The 25,937-nt window shown below is 34.2% G+C and overlaps 1 protein-coding gene across 3 annotated transcripts in view; it reads left to right on the top strand.

Moving 5' to 3' along the window:
• Nucleotides 1–23,515, top strand: part of Tor1aip1 (torsin 1A interacting protein 1) — a 31,244-nt gene extending 7,729 nt beyond the window's left edge. For 2 of the 3 annotated variants that reach the window (XM_063239739.1, XM_063239737.1), the window contains 7 exons: nt 7,369–7,410; nt 8,132–8,221; nt 13,395–13,436; nt 14,835–14,903; nt 17,670–17,714; nt 18,184–18,240; nt 21,109–23,515. In XM_063239739.1, the coding sequence (XP_063095809.1) occupies nt 7,369–7,410; nt 8,132–8,221; nt 13,395–13,436; nt 14,835–14,903; nt 17,670–17,714; nt 18,184–18,240; nt 21,109–21,902 (1,139 nt within the window). In that variant the 3' untranslated portion in view covers nt 21,903–23,515. The remainder of the gene's footprint in view (nt 1–7,368; nt 7,411–8,131; nt 8,222–13,394; nt 13,437–14,834; nt 14,904–17,669; nt 17,715–18,183; nt 18,241–21,108) is intronic. The other variant, XM_063239738.1, reaches the window with a different exon arrangement.
• Nucleotides 23,516–25,937: the final 2,422 nt, after the last annotated feature.

The following is a 25,937-nucleotide window of genomic DNA, read 5'->3' as shown; positions in this document are numbered from 1 at the left end:
TTGCCAATTTGAAATAATTTCCTGTAGCTTAATATAAAGCATGACACCCTCTGATTCCGTTAGTAGTAATTTAGTACATCTGGGATTAATAAAGGCCATGGCCATTAGGGAGCTTAGACACTTGTGATGTCTCCTTCCTGCTGCCCTGTTATGTGTATTGAGAAGCATCATTGGTATTGAATAGCCTTAGAAGTGCCTATCCCGGGGATGTATCAGCAAGCTACAGCCTTTAAATCAAATCTGTCCTATAGTCTGTTTTTGTATAGCTTACAAACTAAGAAACAGTGTTTACATTTTTAAAAGAAAAATTCACGTGAAAGAGACCTTAAATGGCTCAAAAAGCCTGAACTATTTATTATGTGTTCTTTTGAGGGAAAAAAAAAGTTTGGCAATTCATTATTTATACTGATGGCAGGAATAACAAAAGCCACCCAAATTGTCATTTGTTTGTTCTAAGAGTAAACTGAGGATTTGGCTCTTGTGCTATAATTTTCCTTTGAGAAAGTACTTAGTGTCATTTGTGATATTTTATGGTTTTGTCCCCAGGTAAAATACAGAGTAATTATTTAAGTTGTATTTTCTTGAGTACCCTATAGTCTTCATACCAAGTATATGGTATAAATCCCTAGAAATAGGAAAGTGTATAATGGAAATGTAGATGTTTTGGTGGACTCTGAAAATATCTAGGGATACTTAAGAGTCACACGGTGAGAGGTTGGGATTTAGCTCAGTGGCATAAGCACCTGCCTTGCAAGCAGGCGGTTGTGGGTTCGATCCCCGGTACCAATAAAAAGAAAAAGAAAAAAAAAAGAGTCACACTGTGAGATACACCTGGAGCTTTGTATTTTCTTAAAAACTGTGGCCAACCAAAAGAAAATGTACAGAAAGTGGAAAAGGTAGTGTTTAGTCTTTACTAGAAAAGAGCTAGAATTTCTGAAAGCAGTTCTTCTAATTCCTCTCAGGCTGAAAACATCACCTCCTTAAAAGCGTTTCTTAATTATTACCATTTATCTATTTTTTGAAGCTACTACCTTTATAATTTCTAAAAATAGCTTTTATGTTATTAAGGGTATTTTTGCTGCAAATAGGATTCTAGTTTCTCTGAGCTTCTGCATGACATAGAAAAAATAGCTCTTAAAATGTATATAACTTTAATGCTTTAACCTTCTATGTATCAACCAAGTTCTTAGTGAAAGAAGCTACATAATAAAAAGAAATGGTATAGATTGAATGTCTAAAACATATGAAATGAAACTGTTGGAAATTAATTTTGTGTTGTTTTCCTTCAACTGGTAATTTTATAATGATACAAGAGTAAAAATAATATATTGTGTGCTCATAAAACCAGTTCATTCATTGAACAGCATTTCTTTTTCATCCACCTTCTACATACTAGGGACTGACCTAAATACTAAGTCCATAAAAAGCCATGAATTTTTTTTCCCTGTACTTCTTAAGAGCACATTAGCTAGTGAAAAAGAAAAATTTTAAATTCCTATAATTTTTAAGTGCCAAAGTAGTGCTATATGTATGTATATAGAATCCCAGTGACGTTCTCTACTTGAAAAGTCCAAGAGGCTTTTATATTATAGGTTAGAAATGATATTTGAATTGAATTTTGAAAGATAACGTAGTGAAGGAGACTTCCAAATACCACAGTTTTTCTTCTAACAGACATTATAATTTTGTTTAGAGACTACATAGTTGAAATAGAGGAAATAAACTCTTATATCCCATTAGCTGTGACTCTCTGAGGTATTTTATGTTATATACTTTTTAGCATAACATTCTTAATAATAGTTTGAGTTTCTTGAATTTGGTGTAATAGAAGAAAAATTATGTTTTAAAATATGTATAGAGACTGGGAATATGCAGTAGTAGGGTACTTAACTGTCATTTTTTGAGACCCTGGTTCAATCCTCAACACCATGGAAAGAGAAGGAAGGGCGGAGGGAAGGAATGTAAAGAAGGGAAGAAAGGGGCTTCTGGGAGAACATGGCGGACAGATAGCAGCAGCTACGGAGGCTCTCTGAAAGACCCAGCTTAGAATCCAGGAGTGGTGTGGAGTGAGGAATCCTAAGCAAGAGAGGAGATATGCCCTGCTGACCCAAGAACGAACTGGGCTGAGAGAAACCAACTGGGAATGCAATCCTGGTGCTATAACAGGAACAGATAAAGCCTCAGCGTGGAAGCTGGAGCCCGCGCCATTGGAAACCGCGATTTGGGTTTCCTGCTGCTGCAGTTGCATCTCAATCGGCTTGGCAGGGAGACAGACGCGCGAAAGCTCTGAGAACGACAATCGGTGAACGGAGTTGAGAGCAGGATGGGCGGGGAGCCGTGCATTGACCTGCGGTGAGTGAGAGAAATTGGGACTCTTCCACAATCTAGGAGGCTCCAACAGAGGACATTCTGGGACCGGGCAGACTTGCCGGAACAGGGCGCTTTAGTGACTTCAGTCACATATCCCCCTCTCAAGCGGGACTGGTAAGCAGTGCCTAGCCTACACTGAGACCCAGTAGGCTAGCACAGCCCAGATCCCAGCGCCTGAAGGTGACCTGGAGAGGCGGGCCCCGCATAGTCTGCCTGGTCCATAATTCCCTGGTGCGCTGCGGTGGGTGGGAACACCTAGCTGGCGCAATTCAATCAGACTGTGGCCAACAGGGAAGTAAGCTGGGCCTCCTATATACACTTGCATATATAAGGAACAAAGAATATGGGAAGAGGGAGCAACAAGAAAGGCCCCTCAGCCCCCAATCCTGAGAAACAGGCAATAGCGGACACCGCACCCATAGACATAAAGCACTATCTCCAGAGCCTCATAGACGAGTTCAGGAATGAAGTTATTAATGACCGGAAGCTACACATAAGCAGAATAGTTAGAGAAATGCTAAGCACCACCCAAGAAAAAACAGATGGTGGAATGGAAGAACAGAAAAAGAGGGGAGAATTGTCTGATGGAGAAAATAGAGAAAGCATAGAATACGTGAAGCAGGTTCAAAGAGATTACCAGGAAACTAAAATCTCTATCGAAAACTGGCTAACAGCTTGAAAGAAACTAAGGATGGATTATCTGAACTGGAGGCCAGATTTGTAATATGGGAGCATGAAATGAAAAACTTCTTAAAAATAACAAAGAAACAAACAGCAATAATACAAAGACTAGAAGATGATAAGAGGATCTATAACTTAAGAATTAAGAACATAAAAGAAGAAATAGGGACACAAATAAATGAACTACAAAAGCTACTTAAGGAAATAATCCAGGAGAATTTTCCTAATTTAGCAAAAGGTAAAGATTCTCAGATGTATGAAGCATTCAGGAGCCCAGCCACCTACAACCCAAACAGAGCTACACCCAGGCATATAATAATCAAAATACCAGAAATCCAATATAAGAACAGAATATTAAAAGCCGTCAGAGACAAGAAACAAATCACTTACAAGGGAACACCCATCAGAATTACAGCAGACTTCTCGGCACAAACCATCAAATCACGAAGAACGTGGGGGGAAATAATTCAAGCTTTGAAAGATAATAATCTCCAGCCAAGATTGATATATCCTGCACAACTATCCCTGGAAATTGATGGAAAAACAAGGTGCTTCCAGGATAAAGAGGAACTAGGGGAATTTGCAACTGCCAATTCAACTCTACAGAGAATACTGCAGGATATTCTAAAAAAGAAAAATACGAAGAATCCAGAAATAGTGGCAGAGAGGCCACAATGAATGGAGCAGAAAACAAAATGAAGAAGACAAACTGACAACTAATGACAGAAAAAGAGCTCAACAGAAATGAGGCAGAGAAGACTGGATGATAGGAACAGCTATTTTGGAGAAAACGATGTCATAATAGGTAATGCTGATTTAGTATCATCTTGTTTTGAAGTCTCATCAAGCTTTTGTTCTTCTGTCTCCATTGGTCTTAGCATGTTGTGTCTTATTGGATTTTATTATATGTGATAGTATAAACAAAAACTTTTATAGACAAGGAGATTATACAGAAACCATTGTTCATTTTCTGTTAGTTGATTCTAAATACCCTGTAATACTGTCATTCTCTTGAATGGTTTTATATTGTTTTGATATATTTGATGCTACAGTATACGAAGTTATACTCAAAGATTTCAAGGAAAGAGACAATATGGTAACTACTTTTATGTTGGGATTATCTTGTGGTAAAACACTATTTTGCTTAAATGGTTATTTTTTTTCTGTGCTGTTTTGTTGTTATGCCCTCTTTTATCTCAATCTCCATTTTATTATTTACTTTTTTATTTTTATCCTTTTAATTAAGGGAAAAATAAATAAAAAAATAGCAGGATATATTATAGTAACCCACTTTGATTTACTAATAACTTGATTTGAAGCCCTGTATTGCTGTCACCATCTTGTTTTGAGTGATGTTCCTCTATTCTGTTTTGCTTGATAGTACCAGGTTCGAAAGTATAGGCAACAGCTGTGAAGATAGTGGGATTCATTATGACGCCCATTCTGGTTGACTGTTATCTACTTTTGAAGACCTGTAATGTCTCCAATGTTTTGGTTTTGTTGGTTTCGTTCTTTACTGTTTTGTTCAATTTTATTATAACTGGTGATATAGACAATTCTATACCTTGTATTATGTTTTTACATTATCTATTATGTCCACCCTTTTGATTTGACCGACTCTGTTCTGTTATGTCACATTTGGTTTTACTCTCTTCCAAAAAAAGTAATAAGAACTGTGGGAGCAATAAAACCCAAAATGTGTAATAGTGATTGTACAAAAGAGAGAAAAAGAAAGTGCTCTAAACGATATAACTGCATGTATATTTAAGTGTATAAGATAGACAATGATATTACTGAGTTTTGTTGAATCATTGAACAGAACTGTTTGGTCTCACTGTTTGAATGTCCACTATATAAGCTTTAATTTTGTAACTTGAACAAAAATTTCTAAGATGACAATGTTTAATCCTTTAACTAGTGATTTCTACTGTTTATTTTTTTTTCTGAAATTCTGTATAACTTGTACCCTTTTTCTGCTTTTTTTTCTTTTTCTCCTTAAATAAAATAAAAAAAAAAATAAGGGAAGAAAGAAGTGATAAGCTCATTTAGTGATGATTATTTGTTAAACCTATAAAATTTATTTTAGATTTTTAATTCATAGCTATTACTGCATTATAAAACAGTGCTGTTTTGGTTTTAATGCTGAGATCAAGACATGTTATTCATGTCTTAAATACTGTTGATGAATATTAATAACAATTATTAAGAAAAGGTTTTAGACAGATTTAAAAGCTTAACTGTGAGCAAGGAGGCAGGGAAAATAAGCATTAAGATGTGTCATGTACACATAACAACTATTCGTGATAAATGTAATTATGTACTATAAATGTGTCAACAAAAAGAAAAATTTTAGAAAATAATTTTTAAAATCTTTTTTTTTTTTTTACATTTTTTTTTTTCTTTTTCCTTTTTTATCGGTACCGGGGATCGAACTCGCGATCGCCTGCTTGCAAGACAGGTGCTTATGCCACTGAGCTAAATCGCCAGCCCCCAATTTTAAAAATCTTAAAATGTTCAAAAATAAAGTCCAGGGGCTGGGGATTTAGCTCAGCGGCATAAGCGCCTGCCTTGCAAGCAGGCAGTTGTGAGTTCGATCCCCGGTACTGATAAAAAGGAAAAAGACAAAAATAAATAAATAAATAAAGTCCAGTGACCTATTAAATATTTCAAATATAATACCATAGAAGTATTGAACTTATGCAGAAAATTTTTTATACCAAGTTGCCCTCCTCAGTGGTAATTAGGTAGCACATAAATGAATGAAGAAAACGATACTGAATTTTGGGCAATTTTAGGATTGACTGTTTCATGAATTGGATACAGTCAGATTGACCTAGAGCTTTAAATACATGCAGAAATAAAATGTAGCAGAATTTTTAAAAAGGGATTGGTATACTATTTTTTGTGATAAGTCAATGAATAAATTTATATTTTCAACATACTTTTTCATTATTACAGATATTTTTATTTTATAAAAAACGTTTGGACCAGGGGTATAGCTCAGCAGTATAAGTGCCTGCCTGGCAACCACAAGATTGTGAATTTGATTGGTAATAGTTCCTATTATGAGCATACATGTAAGAAGGTTCTTCCTTTATGGCCTTCCAGCTCCATTTGGTTTTGAGTTGACATATGTGACTCCATTTTGGTACTGATAACTTTTACACTTTTAAAAAGCGAAGAGATTAAATCCAATAGAGATAAAAGCTGAAAAGAAAAGTTCTCTCAACTTTATTGAAATGTAAATCATGCCATTTCTCTATTGTGATCCTTTGCTATTTTAACCCATGTAAAAACACTGCATTTGATAATTTTTTTGATATGTTTTGCTCATGTATTTTTGTTCAAATTTTCTGTTGCTCTGAGAAACAGTGATGTATATGGCCGTGCTGAAACTCGGAAGAGGATTTTTTTCTTTTAAACTAAAACCTGATTTGGGGGGGCTAAAAGCAGAAGGATTTGAAGTTCAAAGCCAACCTCACAAATTTAGCACGATTCTGTGGTTCAAATCTGTAATCCCAACACTTAGGGAGACTGAGGCAGGATTATGAGTTTAAATCCTACCTGGGTGACTTAGACTTAACAAGCCCCCAACACAAAATTAAAAATAAAAATTTACACATTCATGATAAAGCCATAATTTGTTTATGCCTGGCAGCTCTGACCCACCAATGGTACATATATGACAGTCCCATCTGGTGGTACCGGCTGCCGGATGGAGCAGTCATGCATGTATCCCCAGTGATTCAAGCCAGTGGAAACATGACAAAAGGACTACAGATATAGCTCAGTGACAGAGCACTACGGGGTTCAGACCCTAATACCAAAAAATAAAATAAAATTTGAATAGGTATTGAAATGCAGCTGATTGGTAAAGCACTTGCCTAGAATGTGGATCCCTAAATTCAATTCCCAGCACTACAGGGAAATAAGAAAAAAAACCAAAAAAAGACTGGTTTTTCAGTTCAGCTGACCTGATGCTTCTATGGTAGTGCAGGCAATGTAACAAATAGGAGAATGAGAATATACAAACTACAAGGACTGGAGTACTTATCACTATAGTATTTAGTATTTCCTGCACATATAAGTTACATTTTAGAGTACATGTAGATCTGTAACTGAAAGAAAAATAAACACTATTTCTGATTCAAGTTTGCATCTGAGTTATTTCTAATGCAGCCAGAAAGAAATGATAAATTCTTAGTGATTTAGCAGACAAAAACATTTACTGTGTCTTTGTGTTCATTTTTGTAAATTAGTTGCTTAGTTTGTAAATTAGTTGCTTATTTTGATATTATGTACCTTTTTCTCTTCCAGAAACCTCCAGTGTCGAACGGAAGGTCAATTTCTCTGAAGAAGGTATTCCTTTTTAAATATCATATAATATAATATTTTTTTTATTTTTACATTAAAAGCAGTTTGATAGGTGTTTAAGAGCAGAACATATCTTTTTCTATAGGAAAATTATGAATTGTTAAGATAAACAATAAAATCCGATAGAATGACTGATGGGGACCCCTTATACAAATTTTAAACATCTTTTTGTCAGTTAATTTTAAGCAAAGCTGATATATCCATTTCTAGCATACTTGACCTTTGCTTAATTACCTTTCCAAATTCTTATAACTAATCTATGTTTGAAATATAAAAGTATAAAACTTAGTTCCTTTTCAAGTTAGCATTATCTGTAGTCTTCTGTTATGTGGGTATATGTATGCGTTAACCTACATTGATACATACTTATAAAAACTCATCTGTAAACCCTAATCATGTCTGAATTTAATTATGTAGCTATATTTAGTTTTCTACCCATAAAGTAAAAATGTTTCATTACTTAATGCTCACCTGTACATTTTTGACTAAAGTCTCAAAATAGTCTTTTAGGTATTGCTGTGAATGTTTGTTTAGGAAATCATCATGTGCCTCAGAAAACAACAAATAAATGAGTTCAATTTTTAGAACTTTATGATTCAAAATAGTGGTATCTTTTTAAAAACCTTCAATGTTGACTTTTTTTTTTAATCTAGAACTTTTAGACATTAGAGACTATACTCCAGTATATTGTATTACTTCTTTTTAGGAGAAACTGAAGATGACGACGACCAAGACGGTTCTTACAGTGATGTCACTACTGTTAAGGTCAGATCCGGGGATTCTGTTGAATCTGGAGGTAACATTGATTTATATACATACAACTCTTCTTATAGGAGCTATCTTTTTAGTTCAAATATACAGGTATTCTGTGAACTTGCTTTTTCTTTTTCTTTTTTTTTGGTACTGGGGATCAAACTCACGCCCAAGGCACTTATGCCACTGAGCTAAATCCCCAGTCCCTGAACTTGTGTTTTCTTTAACAATATTATCTAAAAAGTTGCATACTTTTGGCCAGGCATGGTGGCACGTGGCTGTAATCCCAGCACGTGGGAGGCTGAGGCAGGAGGCTCACTGCACACTCAAGGCCAGCCTGGGTTACTTAATTGCTTCATAGCCAGTCTGACCTACATATGGAGATCCTGTCCCACCACCAAAAAAAAAAGTAAATGCTTTTAATGTGTTAAAATTACTTATTCTAAGTCAGGCATAGTGTTTGTTATACGAATGTTATCCCAACTACTTGAGAGGCTGAGACCAGAGGTTCACACATTCAAGGCTAGCTTTGGCAACTTAGTGAGAACTTGTTTTGAAACTTTAAAAATTTTAAATAGCCTGAGGCTATAGCTCAGTGGCAGTGTTTTCTCATCATTCACAAGGCCTTCAGTTCAATCCCCACTAACGCACAGTCAAAAATTACCAAGTTAGTGTTAGCAGTTTCTAATTGAAAGAGTTAATAGAGAAGAACACTATTTTGAGGCTTGAGGATGCTGGATAAATTTATAAACTGCAAATAAAGAATATAATTTTATGTTTTAGTCTCACAGAAACATAACTCTACTTTTCCTTTACCACCTCATGAGAATTTCTATAATTCTTTTTAATTATTTCATCATTTTACTAAAAATGAGCTGAAACCCAGCTCATAACCTTTACCTCATTTGCAAAGCCCCTGCCTCACATCATGAGGACCTGGATTTGGTCTTAGGACCACAAAAAAAGCATTTTTTTAAGTCCATAAGCTATTTCATAGGCGTTTGGTATTCCGTATATTTCCCACCTTTCCTCATGTTTTTCTGAACCTTTTCTTTCTCTATAGAGAAATCCTAAAAGGAGATGAATAATACTGGAGCATAATGGTTAAGAGCATAGCCTCAGGCTAGAGGTGTGGCTCAGGTGTGGCTCACTTGCCTACCCAGTGTGAAGACATGGAGCCAGAATCCCCCAGATTGAGTCCTTTACTTATAAAGTATATGCCCTTAGATAATTGCTTAACTTATTTTCCTCAATCTTCTCATCTGGACTGTTGTGAGGATTAATTTAATTCATACATGCAGGACATTTAATGCTCAGCACATAGTAAGTACCCAAATAAATTACTATACATGAAACTCTAAAAATTGAAGATTAAGCCATTCATATAATCAGTATTTCACTGCCATTGTCACTAGCATATAGCTGGTTGAGGCTACATAAACTCCAATTCTTTGTTCCACTTAGAAATCTAGCAAGTTCTTGTGCCCTTTTTGAATTATATATCTATGTGCTGAAGAAAACTCTTAAATAAAGAGCAAGGTGTTACTGGACACAAGTCTGAGATCAGAAAATAACAAGTTTGAGACCAATCTAGGCAATTTAAACCCTGTCTCAAAAATAAAATAAAAAAGGGCTGAGAATGTGGCTTGGTATAGACCACTTGCCTACCAGGCAGAAAGCCCTGGGTTCTGTCCCTAAAGCAGCAAAAGCAAAAAAGAAAAAAATTCTAAATTTTTAAAAAAAAAAAAGATTGAGGCATATTAAGGTGAATATTGGTCTTCAAAGCTATTTTCTGAACCAGGTATCACTAAGGAAAAAAATACTAGAATTTTGTGTGTAATTTTAATTTCATCCATTAAAAATGTCTTTCTTTATATTATAATATTCACAACAAATCAGTTAATTTATTTCAGGGCTTCTTATTGTTTAATATTAGAAAAATGTTTCAGGGAATCAATGCTCAGGAATTTTTTAGTTAGAATAGTACACTATCTACAATTAGCCGCCACATTTTTATATGTCCAATGCTTCTGTTTCCAAAATAGCTGTCTGACAACTTTTAAACAAATTTAGTTATAAATTCCACTATTACATGAAAAATAAAGTTTTTTGTTTTTGTTTTTGTTTTTAATCGGTACTGGGGATCAAACTCAGGACCGCCTGCTTGCAAGGCAGGTTCTTATGCCGCTGAGCTAAAATCTCCAGCTCCAAAAAAGAAAGTTTTAAGAGTGGACCAAAATACCTAACACGTTAATACTTAATACTGTATTTAGTGAATATCGTACTGTTTCCCTCTTTCCAGAAAAGCTTAGTTTTACTGTAATATTTTCAAAATGTGTATTAAAGATTGTTTTAAAAATTCATTGTAAACTGTCAGGATTTTCCCTTGACTTGTGTTCTTCAATTGCTTCATCTGGGCTGTCATAAGGATTAACTTAATTCATACACACAGGACACTTAGAAAGTGCTTGGCACATAATAAATACCGAAATAAAGTACTATACATGAAGCTCTAAAAATTAAAGATTTTATTTATTTTATAGTAAAACTCAAAGGTTCTATTTTTATCGGTACCAGGGATCGAAGTCACGACTGCCTGCTTGCAAGGCAGGCGTTTATGCTGCTGAGCTAAATCCCCAGCCCCAGGTTTTATTATCTCTTTACCTCCCTTTTGTTCTGTATCTTCACTTTTTCTTTAAACAGTCGTTAGAGGAAAACCTAACTAGCTAAATTTTTTTTTTTTTTTTTTTGTCTTTTTCCTTTTTATCAGTACCAGGGATTGAACTCATGACTGCCTGCTTGCAAGCCAGGCGCTTATGCCACTGAGCCAAATCCCCAGCCCACTAGCTAATTTTTTTGACATGACTAAGTTTTTTGATAAATTATGTACCAAATATTAAAGTCCTTATAATTCATCATTATTTGTTCTCTTATAAAATGTACACTAAACATTTCAATATTGCCAGGTATTGTAGCTCTTACCTATAATCCAAGCTATGCCAGAATCTGATGCAGGAGGATCACAAGTTCAAGGCCAGCCTGGGCAATTTACTGTCACTCTACCTCAAAATTAAAAGGGATGAGGATATAGCTCATTGCTCCATTAATCTCTAATACTGTTTTAAAAAATTAAATATGAATTTTAATGTGCTTTTTTTTTTTAAAAAAAAAAAAGATCAAATCACTGTATTTTCTGATCAGTGTCCAGAATCAGTTTGGAAATTACTACAAAGTAGTAAAGCCATGCTTACAGATATACCTATAATCATGGCCCAATTTTGTTCTTATTTTTAAAGATCTTCTTTATTTTTAAAGATCTTCTATAATTTAAATGAAAAAGACATGCAGTAAATGATAAAAATAAAACGCCCCTAGTATCTTTTTACCCTTGATTATGCTTCTTGAGTTACTCTCTCTACTTAAATCTGAGTTTGAAATTCAAAATGTAACAATAAAAGTCTATATGTTGATTTGCTTTTAGTTTGATATAGTAATAGTTTGAGTCTTACAATTTGGAAAATTTTCATATAATGTTAAGAAAATATAACATATGGCCAGGAATATAGCTCAGTGGCACAGTGCCTGCCTGTCAGATGTGAGGTTGTAAGTTTAATTCCCAGTACCAAAAAAAAAAGAAAAAGAAAATATGACATAAAAAATGTTACAAAGTAGTATGCTACAATACTAATAGCGATTGTTCAGAACAAAAGATGCTGGTATTTTTCTTTTACTGTGTAATTTTCTGTATTTTGCAGATTATCGTCAATGGCTATGTTTCTTAGATTATATGAAGTATAATCTAACAGTATACTGTTTTTCTTTTTCCATTTTTAAATTAAGTCCCAAAATTTGAGGTACTCATCAGTTCAGCTAAAAATAACATTATATATAAAATCTTCAAAAAGCTTTTTCCTTCTACATCACTTTTTCTAAAGTAAATGACTAAAGAAAAAGCCTTTGGAAGTCTCTTATATTCATACATTTTACATGGTATTTAATTTCAGTTTTCAGCAGATTCTAGTGATGAAATAATAAAATGAGTAAGTTTCTGGAAAAGTAAAAGAAAATATTTTGTGGAAAATTACCCTTTATGTAAATATATGCCCTATTTTGCTCTAAAACTTTGACTTTTGAAAACTCTTAAATGTATCTACCTATGCAAATGGTGCTACAGAGTACTTAGAACTTGATGAAAGAATGTATGAAAAAGCATGTGTCCAGGTTTCTAAGTATATTGTTAATATAGGCTGAAAGCAAATCTATAATATATCAATCTTATTTATCATGTATTTTCACACTGAATATTCTACACATAGTAAGTACTTAACAGATACATTATTCATAAATTTTTAAATTATACATTCCTAGAATACATTTTATAGCTCATATATGTTACATTTGCATTCAGAAAAAGTGAAATTGTGAATAAATTTACATTGATATCAATGTAAATTCTAACATTCTACCAATGGATAGAATTAATTTGTTTCTCAAAGGCAGATTTTGTTTACCTTATTATAATTATTTATGATATCATTTTCTCATGACCCCATAGCTTCAATTTATAGGTATCCTTAAATAACACTTCAAAATTGAAGGTAGGGGGGCTGGGGATTTAGCTCAATGGCATAAGCACCTGCCTTGCAAGCAGGCGGTCATGAGTTCGATCCCCGGTACCGATAAAAAAAAAAAAAAAAAAAAAAGAAAGAAAAAAAAAAAATTGAAGGTAGGATTTTACTTCATAACTACCTATCAGTGCTCACAAATTTACATACATAATACATATCATCCTGTATGATAGTATATCATTTTCAGATATGTAATCAGGAAAATTATCAATTTCAGTTTTCACTTATGAAATATAGATAATAATGTCTACCATATAAGGGTATTAGAATTAAACAAAAGAATTAAGTAAAGTTACACTTAGTAACTAGTAAACATTGCATACATTTGGCTTTCTTTTCCACCTCTCCTAATGCTAGGGATCAATCCAGGCCCTCAATGTGCTAGGCAAGCACTCTACCACTTAGCTGCATTCCCAGCCTATAGCCCTTATTTTTATTGTAGTAATCTTAAAACTAATGTCATGTTGTTGTTTAGTCTCTGAACATTTTTGAAGTTTAAAAAAGGGGAAGATACTATTTTTTGAGATTGGTCAGAGAAAGATTTGATTTTGTGATAAGAAATTGACCCTTTTCTGTTTTTTGTTTTAGGACAAGACTCCACAGCTCATACTAAGCAATCTTCCGTGCTGAGTAAGTGGCCAACAGTTTTTCTTTTATAGTCACTTATTTCTAAATTTGACTTACTCTGCCAATAAAAATTCTAATAGGATTTTAAGTCCTTTTTCTCTCTTTGCTTTTTAACCTACTGTCTTGGTTACTTTTCTCTTGTTGCTGCGACAAAATACATGAAAGAAGGAAAGGTTTATTTCATACAATTTTGGAGGTTTCAGTCCATTCTCAGTTGGCTCCAAGGCAACATGGTGTGGTGGGGCAGTCTTCCATGGCCACTGCAGACAGCAAAATCAAAAGGAAAAGATACACCTTCTTCCTGCTGTTACATCATATCCTGGCTCCACCCCTAGGTGGGTGGAGCACTCACACTACCAATCCAAGTACTAGACAATGAACCAATCACTAGATTTGGTCGCATTCATAATTGCTTGAGGCTTGGAGGCCACCAACATAAACCATGACACCTACTAATCATTGGTACTATGCCTGATAACTACTGTAATGTGGAAATACATTCAGGGCTATTTTACCGTAAGTCATTTACCTGCAAGAGTAAATGGTTAACTTGTCAATTAAATAACATCAAAACCTAGTGGTGTGTTTTTGAACTCAGTCATTCACATAGACCAAAAAACTTAAGTCTTTTTTTTTTTTTTTTTTTTGTCTTTTTCGGTACCAGGGATCGAACTCACGGCTGCCTGCTTGCAAGGCAGGCGCTTATGCCGCTCAGCTAAATTCCCAGCCCAAAACTTAAGTCTTAATTACTTTTCTTGCTGAGACAAAATACCCATCACCAGAAGTTAAAGGAAAAAAGGTTTATTTCAGCTCACAGTTTGTAGAAGTTTCACCATAATCAGCTGGCTCCAAGGCTGAACAGTTTATAGTAGGCAAAGGGTTGCAAAAACAAAGGACAACCACAGCTCATTTTTTCCATGCTACTTAGGGTGGGTAGCACTCAAATCCTTAACCTCTAGTGCTCTTAAGCCTAGCATTGCACCGAGAATCAGTCCCACATACTCTAGATGCAGCCACCTGTAAAAAAACCTATCTGTGACTGCATCAGGCTTTGGGGACATCTATACACAGCTATAACAATTCATACATAATTTTGTCTGTTAGTTGTAATGCAGTGTTGGCAAACCTTATAGAGCTTTCAGTGGTACAGACAGCCCAGTGCAGCGTTCATGCCATAGTTCTCCATCACTGTCCCATTTATTGGATACGTATTCTGCTGGGGGAAGTAGTTCATCTTCACTGATATGATCCTTTGAAATTCTTTCATTTCACAAACTGTTACCTTCATTGTTTTCCTCCCTACTTTATTTTTTCCTGATAGATTTGTCATAGAAACATTGGGCTCTGATACAGACTTTCAAAATATGTAGAATGGTATTTCAATATATGAATTTGTTTCAGGCTCAGGATATCAAAAAAACCCTCAAGAATGGTTTGAACAGCCGGTCAGAATGAGGACTAGGATGCAGAGTAAGTAAACTTGTTTGATGTGTTTTTCCTGGTTATCTTATATACAAAAATAATCATTTGTTCATACAAGCATTTGGGTTGTTTGTGATCTCACTAATAAAAAACAGCTGCGATTACTAGTTCACTAATTTCCAGTTGCTTGGACTGGGATTAGATGGACTAGGTGTACAACATAGATAGTGGCATGAGAAAATCTTGATGATGGATGTGGCGTGACAGTATGTCCAATTGTAGCAGCAAGCATATATAGAATGACATTGTACTACTTTGACAATCATAGTGTTTAGTTAGCAGACTTTATAGTAACACAACAGTTTTACATACCCATTCTCTTATGTAATAAGAACTGGGATGCACAAACTGTGTTTTCTTGTTCAAGTTTAGGATTGGACTAAGTGTCACAGAATTTAAGAAATGCTCATAAACTGGGGTTGGGGATTTAGCTCAGCGGCATAAGCGCCTGCCTTGCAAGCAGGCAGTCGTGAGTTCGATCCCTGGTACCGGTAAAAACGAAAAAGACAAAAAAGAAAATGAAAAAAAAAAAAGAAATGCTCATAAACTGATGTCATGAAATTTTACTTTGAACACCTTGCCTGTCATAATTTCTGTAGAAATGTGTCCGATTAATCCTTGACTATATTAAACTTGTACATGTACACATATACATTGTGTGCTTTAAATAACCTTTATTCTTTATCTCCGTTTTTACTCCTCTGACTATAGTGGTCTCAAGGTCCTCAGGTGTCCCCTTATTTTTTTTAAATAATAGAAAAATCTCTATTATGTGTCTCTTATTTATGGAATGATTAACTCTGTCACTGGACAAGATAACCTCTTTGGCTTTGTTTTTCCATGAATATTAATATGATCACAATTCTTTTTTCCTCAGCAGTGAGCCACTGTTTTTACTTTTTCCCATTTACTATATGTAAAACAGTGTGAATAGGAAAGGATGTGTCTCTAAAGATGTAAGATCATTGATAAATGCTTTGGAACCTATTTTAAAAGTTGGTGTGAAATGCCTATCATCCCAGCTCTTGGGAGACTGAGGAAAGAGGATTGTTGTGAGTTCAAGACCAGACGGGGCTACAAAATGAGCTCAAAGCCAGCCTGAATTGCATAGTGAGAAAGACCAAAAAATAAAATAAAAGATGATGTGGAGAAAAGAAGATAGACTTTGGAGTTGCAGCACCTGGGTTCTAGACTTAACACTCTTCACTTGCTAATTGAAAGAGTTTGGTAAAGTCACTTAAACTTTATGAACCCAGATTTTCTTACCTTAGGAACACCAGTGTTTGTAACTAAGGTATTATAATGAGCTTCTATGTGTAAACAATTTTTTAAAGTCGAAATATAGTATCATATAACTAAGTGATTATTTGTTCTTGTGTAAAAGTCAATAACTGGAAGATCAAGCTTTCTACTCTTTTACAGAGTAATTATTGCTGTATTCTTTAGACTAGAAAAGCTTTATCTTTTTTTGTTTGTCTGTTTAAATCAGGGGATTGGACTCACGACCGCCTGCTTGAAAAGCTTTATCTTTTAAGATTTCTTTCAGGATTTTTGTTACTGTCTCTAATGATTTTAATAAGAATAACTTTAATTAGTGTGTATATACTGTGCTGTTTGTATTTCAGGAATTATATAACTATTAATGGATTGTATATAATAAGTTATTTATCATAAATATAGATACTTCACAGGATTTTCATATGTATTATTTCATTTGATCTTTGCAAACTATGTAGTAAGGTATTTAGGATAAACATCTGATGGGTTTGGGTTTTTTGGTTCATATTTTGCTTTGATAATGCAATTATAACTTTAATGCCTTTAGAAACCTCTAAAATATGAAGCTTCCTAAGCTAAAGTAGTAACTAAAAAAATTTGCCTCGGGGGCTGGGGATTTAGCTCAGTGGCATAAGCACCTGCCTTGCAAGTATGTGGTCGTGAGTTCGAGCCCCAGTACTGATAAAAAAAAAGAAAAAGGCAAAAAAAAAAAAAAAAATGATACGGGGCTGGGGATTTAGCTCAGCGGCATAAGCACCTGCCTTGCAAGCAGGTAGTCGTGAGTTCAATCCCCGTTACTGATAAAAAGGAAAAAGACCAAAAAAAAAAAAAATTTGCCTCTTAGATTTAAGGTTGATGTTATTTTGAGTTTCCTTGTCACATAAAAAATGAAGCTATTTCTGTGTCTTAGCAATGCTAATTTTATTCCTTCTGTTAGTCTAGTGTTTTTCATATGAATACTGTTACTGCATACCAGGAAAATCAGTTATATATACAAAAGTAATAAAATTTGAGGCAAACAATAGATGGCAGTACTGCCTGGTGCAGATAATAGCAATGAGGTTGCTCATCCTTTTTACCCTCTGAACCCTGGCCCTTTTCCTGCGTTTCCTCTTAGATGTCAAAACCTGCTGCCCTGATAAGAAAGATGGAAGGGGAAAAGGGAAAGGCTGGGATGGTTTTAAATATTTTCTAAAGTAATGATGGAAGTGGAGATCTGGTGAAGTTGTGAAAAACTATTTTTGAACTTTTATTTAATCACAAACCTAAAACAGTTGTGTCTGTTAACAGAAATGATGGGAAGTTTTTAAAATACTACTACTGTTTGAAATTGTCAGAAACCCCAGAGGAAATGTTGAGTTAGTTTGAGGTAGAATAGTGAAGATCAAAATTGAGTTTTACGTTGAAACACCTTATCCAGATAAGTTACTAGTCAATAATCCACATTTTTGTCCTTTTTTTCTCCCCTCTCTACAGCATCTTCACCACTCAAGAGTTCGATACGTGGCCGTTTTTCAGATGGTATATGTTTCCTTTTATTATGGTGTGCTTATTTTCTTTTTTTTTTGTTTTCATTTTTATCGGTACCAGGTATCGAACACACGACTGCCTGCTTGCAAGGCAGGCGCTTATGCCGCTGAGCTAACTCCCCAGCCCCGGTGTGCTTATTTTCTTTGTCCACTTAACTTTGTCCTATAGTTTTACCAATATCATTAGATAAGCATAGGTCAAATACTTCAAGGCTTTCTCTCAAAACTTAAGTGTATACTTTGTATTAGATAACTACATGTTCTGAATAACTTTAAAAGAAATATGTCTTGTGTCTCAAAGAGCTTTCAGTACAATGGGCATTAAAATACTCTTTTTCTTCTGCTTCTACCCTGTGCTTTCTTTTTACTTGGTAGAATTAGTATCTTCTTTCTCTACTAAAAATAAATGTTCAAATTATAAAACATACATTGATAGTGTATTTTAATTATTCGATCATTAGGTGACAGCGTTCAGGTGTCAGAGCGTAGAAATCAGTCTCCATCATCTTTGAACAAACGTAAGTTTGTCTGTTCAATTTCTATTAAATGAGTCTCTTAACCTTGGTAGTCCATAGTTGTTTTAAAATGTACTAATAGCAGTATGACTTACTTCTAATTGAATTATATTTTAAGCATTTCAGAGGAAAAAGTATTATACTCGCAGTGAAATTCTTTATGGTAAAACCACATCTAGTTTCCCTTTTACTTTATTGTCCATAAGACCAAAAATAAACATTAATAAGCAAAGCTACTAATAAGGTTAACTGAGCAACCAATACTGAATTAGGAAACAGACTGCACACAGTGTGACATAAAGAGATGACTGGGTTTTGGAGTCCATGCAACAGTATTTGAACTAGATGAAAACTTACCTTGTGTATGTAGCTTTGACAGAAGTTTCTTTAATTCCCTAAGCCTATTTATTATCATGAGTACTAATAAAATAACAATGATTCTCAAATTTTTTATCTCAGTGCCCCTTTTCATTACTAAAGTTAAGAGCTTCAGAGGGCTTTTTTTATTGTTATTATTCAGGCTAAGTTTTAAAACTGATACATAAAAGCATTAAAATTTTATGGAATACCATGTATTATTTTATATATATATTGAAATGTTTAAATCAACTTAAATATTTATCTCAAATATATATAATTTCTTTATGGTAAAAAACATTTAAGATCCTTTCTTCAAACTTTTTGAAACCTACCTTTTATTTACCACCCATTACCAGCCTTTTCCACCCTTCTCTTATACTCATGCTCTCCAGCCTCTGGCAACCACCATTTTATCATCAGTCCCATGACGTCAACTTCTTCAGATTCCATGTATGAGTGAAATCGTACACTACTAGTCTGTATGTGCTTAGCCTGTTTCACTTAAGGTAGTGATCTCCACTTCTGTCCATGTTGTTGGAAACAATAGAATTTCAGTGTTTATATGGCTGAATAGTATTCCATTGTATACGTGTTCCACATTTTTTATCCATTGCAGCATTTAGCTTTCTGCCTTTTGACTGTTATGAATAGTGCTACAATAAACTTAGGGAAAGCAGATGTCTCTTTGACACACTGAATCCATTTCCTTTGGATGTATACCCAGCTGTGGGACTGCTAGATCAGCTGATAGTTCTGTTTAAAGTTTATAGAAGCTCTTTTTAAATGACTTACCCTTGTCCATCCATACTTATGTAGAAGTTAGGAACACCTTAAGATATTAATTTATTTTAAAGAAAATCTAGTAAGAAAGTAACATTACTTGGCATTTTTTCTAATCTCTTTAATGGCTGGCTTAATAGCATTTTCTTGGATTCTCACATCTACTTCTATGTTCAGCTGTTACAATACATGGTTTTGATTGGACTACCTATAGATATCCCACTGGTCATACTTTAAGAACTGCTACTCGAAAAGTTCTCTAATATAGGGCTAGGGATTTAGCTTAGCGGCATAAGTGCCTGCCTTGCAAGCATGTGGTCATGAGTTCGATCCCCAGTACCAATTTAAAAAAAAAAAAAAATTCTCTAGTACAATTATTAACCTAAATCAGTCAATCAATAAATAATAGATATAAAAATGTTATTGCTGCTATCATTAATGATTAAACAAAGTGGTATTGTAAGAAAGTATATATAAATTGATAAATACCATAAGGAGTGATTGAAAATTGCTCTAAATATTTGAGGAAAAGTTTTTAAATTTATTACAAAAAAGATACATTGTCATTAATCCCCCTCAAAATATCCCATGCTTTACACACACTTATCCCATAATTCTTGCCTCTCTCTGAAGCAGTTCTAAAAGTCTTTGTAAATTGTATGTGTCATCAGTTGTACTGGTGTTCTGAATTGATTTAAAAAGGTTACCTTTCATGGTGATTTTCATTTTGGAAAGAGCAAGAAGTTGAGACGTGTCAGATCAATCAGGTGAATAAAGTGGATGAAGACTCAGCCATAGTGTTTTCACGAACTTCCCTTCTGCTGGATGGCAATCAGCAGCAATGGTCACTCAGTTTTTGATCATACTGCATAAAGCCACAAAAGAGTATTTGGAGAACTGTTTCAAAAGTGGCAAGAACAATGGTGTGTTGAAAGCAAAGGAGAATATTTTGAGGGGATTCAACAGCAAAGTATTTTTTTATGATAACAAAATATTTTCAGTTAGGGCCAAGGATAAAGCTCAGCAACACAAGTGCCTGCCTGGCAAGCACAAAGTCTTAAAAAGTTAAATCTCCAGCACCCCCCAAAAAAACACTTATATTTTGATCTTGTATATAAATGTAAACTGATAGAATTATTACCAATAATAATTAGGATTTGAATTCAAAACTAAATTTTACTGTTTCTAACTTGGAAACACAGAAAGATAAAGATAGGCTTCAGAACTGTTGATCTGAAGAGACAGGTAGCTATCGTAATACTGGATGAAATTTGCTTAGGTAGCATCCTTTTCTTTATCTTTTTATGTATCTCAGAAATATTCTTAGATAATTAACCATGTGAATTACTGTTTCTAAATTTAAAAATACTTATAAAAAATTTTTTACTATTTATCTCTCTGTTATTAGCTGTGGTAATAATTTTTCATTATAGTTACTTATGACTTATGCCATTTCATGTTTTAAATTCTGCATTTTATCAAAGATCTTTTATTGCTTTCATATTTAAGAGATATTCATATTTATACATGTAACTTCAGGCATGTGATTTGAGATTTGAAAATGTGATAAACTGTTTTATCCTCCCAAGAAAGAGAAATACCAGCTTCTTTCTTTAAAGTCGTTTCCTTTACCTATTGTTTGTAAAGATTAATCCTAATTTATAAAGTTCATTTGCCTTTGAATATAAGAAAATGATTGTTTACATCTGTCATTTCTTTTATTCTGAACAGAAGTAGCTGAACAGCCCCAAAATGAATATTTTTTGAAGAGGAAGTGGTTTTGGTTGCCGGTAATTTTGGTTCTGATAATTTTTGGCTTTGTATACTATTCGTTTATTCATCGTCCTGAGGAAGAAACTAGAGCTGTTCAAATGTTCCAAGACCAAATGAAACAACTGAGGAAAAAGTACCAAGGTCAAGATGAGAAGCTATGGGAAAGAAGCCTAACATTCCTTCAAAAACATCTTAATAGCTCCCATCCTCGGCCTCAGCCTGCTATCTTGCTGCTCACTGCTGCCCAAGATGCTGAAGAAGCACTTAAGTGTCTGAGTGAACAAATTGCTGATGCCTATTCTTCCTTTCGTAGTGTCCGTGCCATCCGGATTGATGGGACAGGCAAAGCTGCTCAAGACAGTGATGTTGTCAAACTGGAGGTAGATCAGGAATTGAGCAGTGGTTTTACAAATGGCCAGAATGCAGCTGTGGTGCACCGCTTTGAATCACTGCCTGCAGGTTCTACTTTGATCTTTTATAAATATTGTGACCATGAAACTGCAGCCTTCAAAGATGTAGCGTTAATCTTGACTGTCTTGTTGGAAGAGAAAACCCTTGGAACCAGTCTAGGCCTAAAGGAAATTGAAGAAAAAGTGAGAGATTTCCTCAAAGTTAAGTTCACCAACTCCAACACCCCCAGTTCCTATAATCATATGGACCCAGACAAACTGAATGGGCTTTGGAGCCGTATTTCTCATTTAGTCCTGCCTGTGCAACCTGAAAATGCTCTGCAAAGGGGCATCTGTTTGTAAGGGGTGAAAGAAGAGAAAAAAAATCATGTCTTAAATTCTGAGAAATTTCCAGACTTTTTTTTTACCAGAGACTGAATTCAAAGCATTTTTGAATGAACTGGTTTCTTTTTAAAAGAAGTGAAATTCTTATAACAACATGAAACATCTAAATCATTTATTCATCCTAGTTATCTGTGACTTAAAGAGAATCACTTCTCTATTTCTAGAGAGAGCAATGTTAGGTATTTAGAGGAGTACAAATAATTTGCATTCCCATCAGGGGTCTGTTTTGATTCTGGGCAGTCATTGCTCTAGTGTGAATTGTTTGCAGGATTAGGCTCCTTTCCTATCAGTCAGCCTTGTTTTTTAACTAAGTGTAGATTTTTTAAGTTTGTTATTAAGGCAGCTCTTTTACTGTAACCATGAGTTTTCCTGTTGTTTTCTATTACATCATTTAGGTCTAAGTTCCTTAGCATCTGCTTATAGGAACAAAAATAATGAAAGGTCATCTGCATTTGTGTTTAGGTTTTTTTTTTTTTTTTTTCCCTTTGTTTTTGGAAGGCAGAGAGGAGAAGGGAAGGGAAAAGGGGAATTATAGGATGAATAAAGAAGGAAATGGAAAGATGAAAAAATTCTCCAAGATGAAATGTTACAATAAGCCATTGAAAGGTAGGTTAGTGAAGTATCTAAACCCATATCTTGGTGAGTTCTACTGGGATTTTTTTGTATTTATTCTGTCAAAATTTTTTTTGTATTTTTTTCTTCCTCTAATATATGGTTTATATATTTAGAAGGCTTAATTATATTTGTATTTTTCCTCTAATATATAGTCTATATATTAGAAGGCTTAATTATAGTTGCTCATTTGACTCTAAAGGTAAATTCAGAACAGTTTATTTTATATAAATCCAAAGTTTTTATTTTGAATTAAGAAATAACAGTTTCAGAAACTTGTCAGCCATTTGTTAACCTGCTATCCTGGGCTGTTGAAGGATTTAATTTTCGTCTGCTTGTTGCAGTCTTAAGTCCTTTAATCACACTCTGTAATAAATATAAAGATTTACTATGCATGTGATAAATTTGAGTGCCTCAAGTCAAAAAGATAGTGAATTTTGCTACATATAAAGAATGTTAAATGTATAATTTGGGTTTTCTCATCTTTAAACTGGTTTCTTTTCCATTCAGGTATATTTCTAAATATACTTTTGAGTACATTTTTTTTTTAACTGTCCACAAGCTATAAAGTGAAAATACTGTTTTTAAAGTACTAGACCCAGACATCAACTTCATCATTTACCCTTGGAGGGCCTCACAACTTCTAGTGTGGTCTGGTTCTTTCCACTAGAATTACCAGCATACATAAATTTATACCCCTTTATTGTAATTTGTCCTAACAATCAAAAGACAGATCATTTCATTTATTTTATAAAGGATTATAAAACAAGTTTTTGAGGATTATTTTACACATATTATATGGAGAAACAAATGTTTTTATTAAATGTTTCAGTCAGCCAAATAATTTTAAAGTAATATGTTACATATATCTTTCAGGAAAAATAATTGTAGCAACTGATATGTAAATGACTTCAAAAGCTATTTTAGTAATTTAAATAAATTTACTTTCTTTGTTTGTACTCTGTTTTAAAAACTTAATGGCTTACAACTATTTTTTTGTACATTTGTTTTCTTTATACTTGAACCATTTTAGTGTCTTAGAGGCATTCACAAGTGTTCTACTCATGCATTGGTTAGAAATGAAACAGACATTGTTTCTTAATTTTGCTATCACATATATACTGTGTATCTGTTTATAGACTATATATATATATCTGTTGTTTTTGCTCCCTGCTTTGGACCAGTTTTCATCTTCACTGAGAGTATATGCTGAAGAACATCTATATTTTTAGATAGTTGCTACCTAAAAGTATTTCAATTTAAATTACTGTACTCTTTTTGCAGAAAAAATTTAGTAATTAGTCAGCTTGAAAAGAACAACTAGTCATCCAGAAATTGAGCACATTTTAACTTTAGGTGACAGCAGCAGCCCAGGGAACACAGCGTAGTACTGGTTTTAAAATTTCTAGAAACTTAATTTGCTTCCCTTCTTTCACTATCTTTCTTATGTTTAGAAATTGTCATTAGTTTCACTAATATTGATAATCACTATCAAATCAGAAGTAAATTTTGTTTGATAAAGAGAATCATAATTTAGGATTTCTGAATTTCATACCAATAGCTATATACCAAAGCTAAAGATATAAAATCCAGTTCTTACGATCTTCTTCGCTCTACAGAACGTGACCTTTATATTGTCTGTGTAAACAAAGAGGTTCTCACTGAATGCATAAACACAATGCATTGTTCTGATACTTTGTCCTTACCACAGTCATAGAGGAAAATCTTGGGGTATGAAACATTAAGACCTTTTCCAAAGGAAGCTTTTTATCAGCATTAATTACCAAGGATTAAGCCAGTCCTGAGCCTGTGGAATAAAAGCAAGAAAGCTGCCACAGACTGGAAGAGGAGGAGTGTCCTCCATCCTTGATGGCTTGGCTTTATGGCTTACATTCAGGGAGGTAGAGGTGTGCTTAATGATCTTTCCAGATGGTAGAGAGTGGAGACAATCACCTGAACATAAACAGGGAGAAAACCCTTGCACAATGGCATAATGAAATACTTCAAACTTCCTAAAATACATTTTGTTTTTTTCTTCTGCACATTCTTAGACTCTTGTATACTTCCTCTTTTCCTGCCTGTTCAATCTTGGGAACAACTAATGCTTTGCTCTTAAGGCCTTGATTTTTTAGGCAGACCTTCAGTGAAATCTTGCTAATTGTCTACCTGTCAGTACTGCTTTAGGTGCCTGCTTTTCTTTTTTGGTAAGATTTGTATTGATCTTTGTGATCACAAAACCAGTATTGGGAAGTGAGAAGTTCCTGAATTTAGTGACTCGGAAGTTTAAAACTCTATCGTTGTATACTTTAAAAAATTTTTTTTCTGTTATTCCTGCGTTCTTCCAAAATAGTGATTTTAGTCTGGGTTCAACAGTACTGTGAACAATTTATAGAAAAAGAAGACCTATCTGAGTAGTAAAAGCAGCACTCAACAGTAAAAAGTTCTCAAGGGAGGGTAAAAGGCCCTGCAGGAATCTATGAAGTCACTCCACAGTGAGATTGTGAGATTTGTTTTTTTTTGTTGGTGGTATCATTTTCTTTGTAGTACTGGGGATTGAACCTAGGGCTTTTCCTGAGCTACATCCTCACTAGTTTGTAATATTTTAAGACAAGGTCTCACTACATTGCCCAGGAAGGACTCAAACTTGAAAACTTCATACCTCAGCCTCCCAAGTGCTGGATTTATAAGCACAGATAAGAACAATGTGATAGGGACTGGGGATTTAGCTCAGCAGTGTAAGCATCTGCCTTGCAAGCAGGCGGTCATGAGTTCGATCCCTGGTACCGATAAAAATGAAAAAGACAAGAAAAAAGAACATTGAATCTCTCGAAGAGGAGAAAAAAAAAAAAACGTGACATAAGTACTGCAGCTGATTGTTTATAATAATGGGAAGCTGTAAAAGATTTGCTGTCACTGGGCTAGAGATTTGGTTTTTGAGTGTTCTTAAAATAGCTATCAAATCTTATTTTTTAAAATATTACTAGGGGCTGGGGATTTAGCTCAGCGGCATAAGCACCTGCCTTGCAAGCAGGCGGTTGTGAGTTCGATCCTCGGTAGCGGAAAAGAGAAAAAGAAAAAAAAAAATATATTACTTAAGAGGGCATTAGAATTAAGGTAAATGATGAGTATGGAGAGAAGAATAAGAAATAGAGTGTACAAGGTTTGATATTTGTTATATTTTAAGAAACTAGGACTCAAGTATTAATCTACTAAAAATGTTTGTTCATTCTATTTAGTTTATTTTCTGTCCCCAAGTACAAAGTAGTAGGCTAAATTCTTATTTCTGCGTATCTGGATGCAGACTTGGCAGTTTGAAGGCGAGGTAATCAAATATATATGGTCAGGTATTAATAGTAAAAAATGAAAACCCTGTGAACCAGA

The sequence above is a fragment of the Cavia porcellus genome, unplaced genomic scaffold, assembly GCF_034190915.1.
Source record: "Cavia porcellus strain 051 isolate PalLab524CR breed Dunkin Hartley unplaced genomic scaffold, mCavPor4.1 scaffold_29, whole genome shotgun sequence".
In the NCBI taxonomy this organism is placed as follows: Eukaryota; Metazoa; Chordata; class Mammalia; order Rodentia; family Caviidae; genus Cavia; species Cavia porcellus.
The sequence above is the reverse complement of the archived record's forward strand: the minus strand, read 5'-3'. Positions and strand labels throughout refer to the sequence as shown.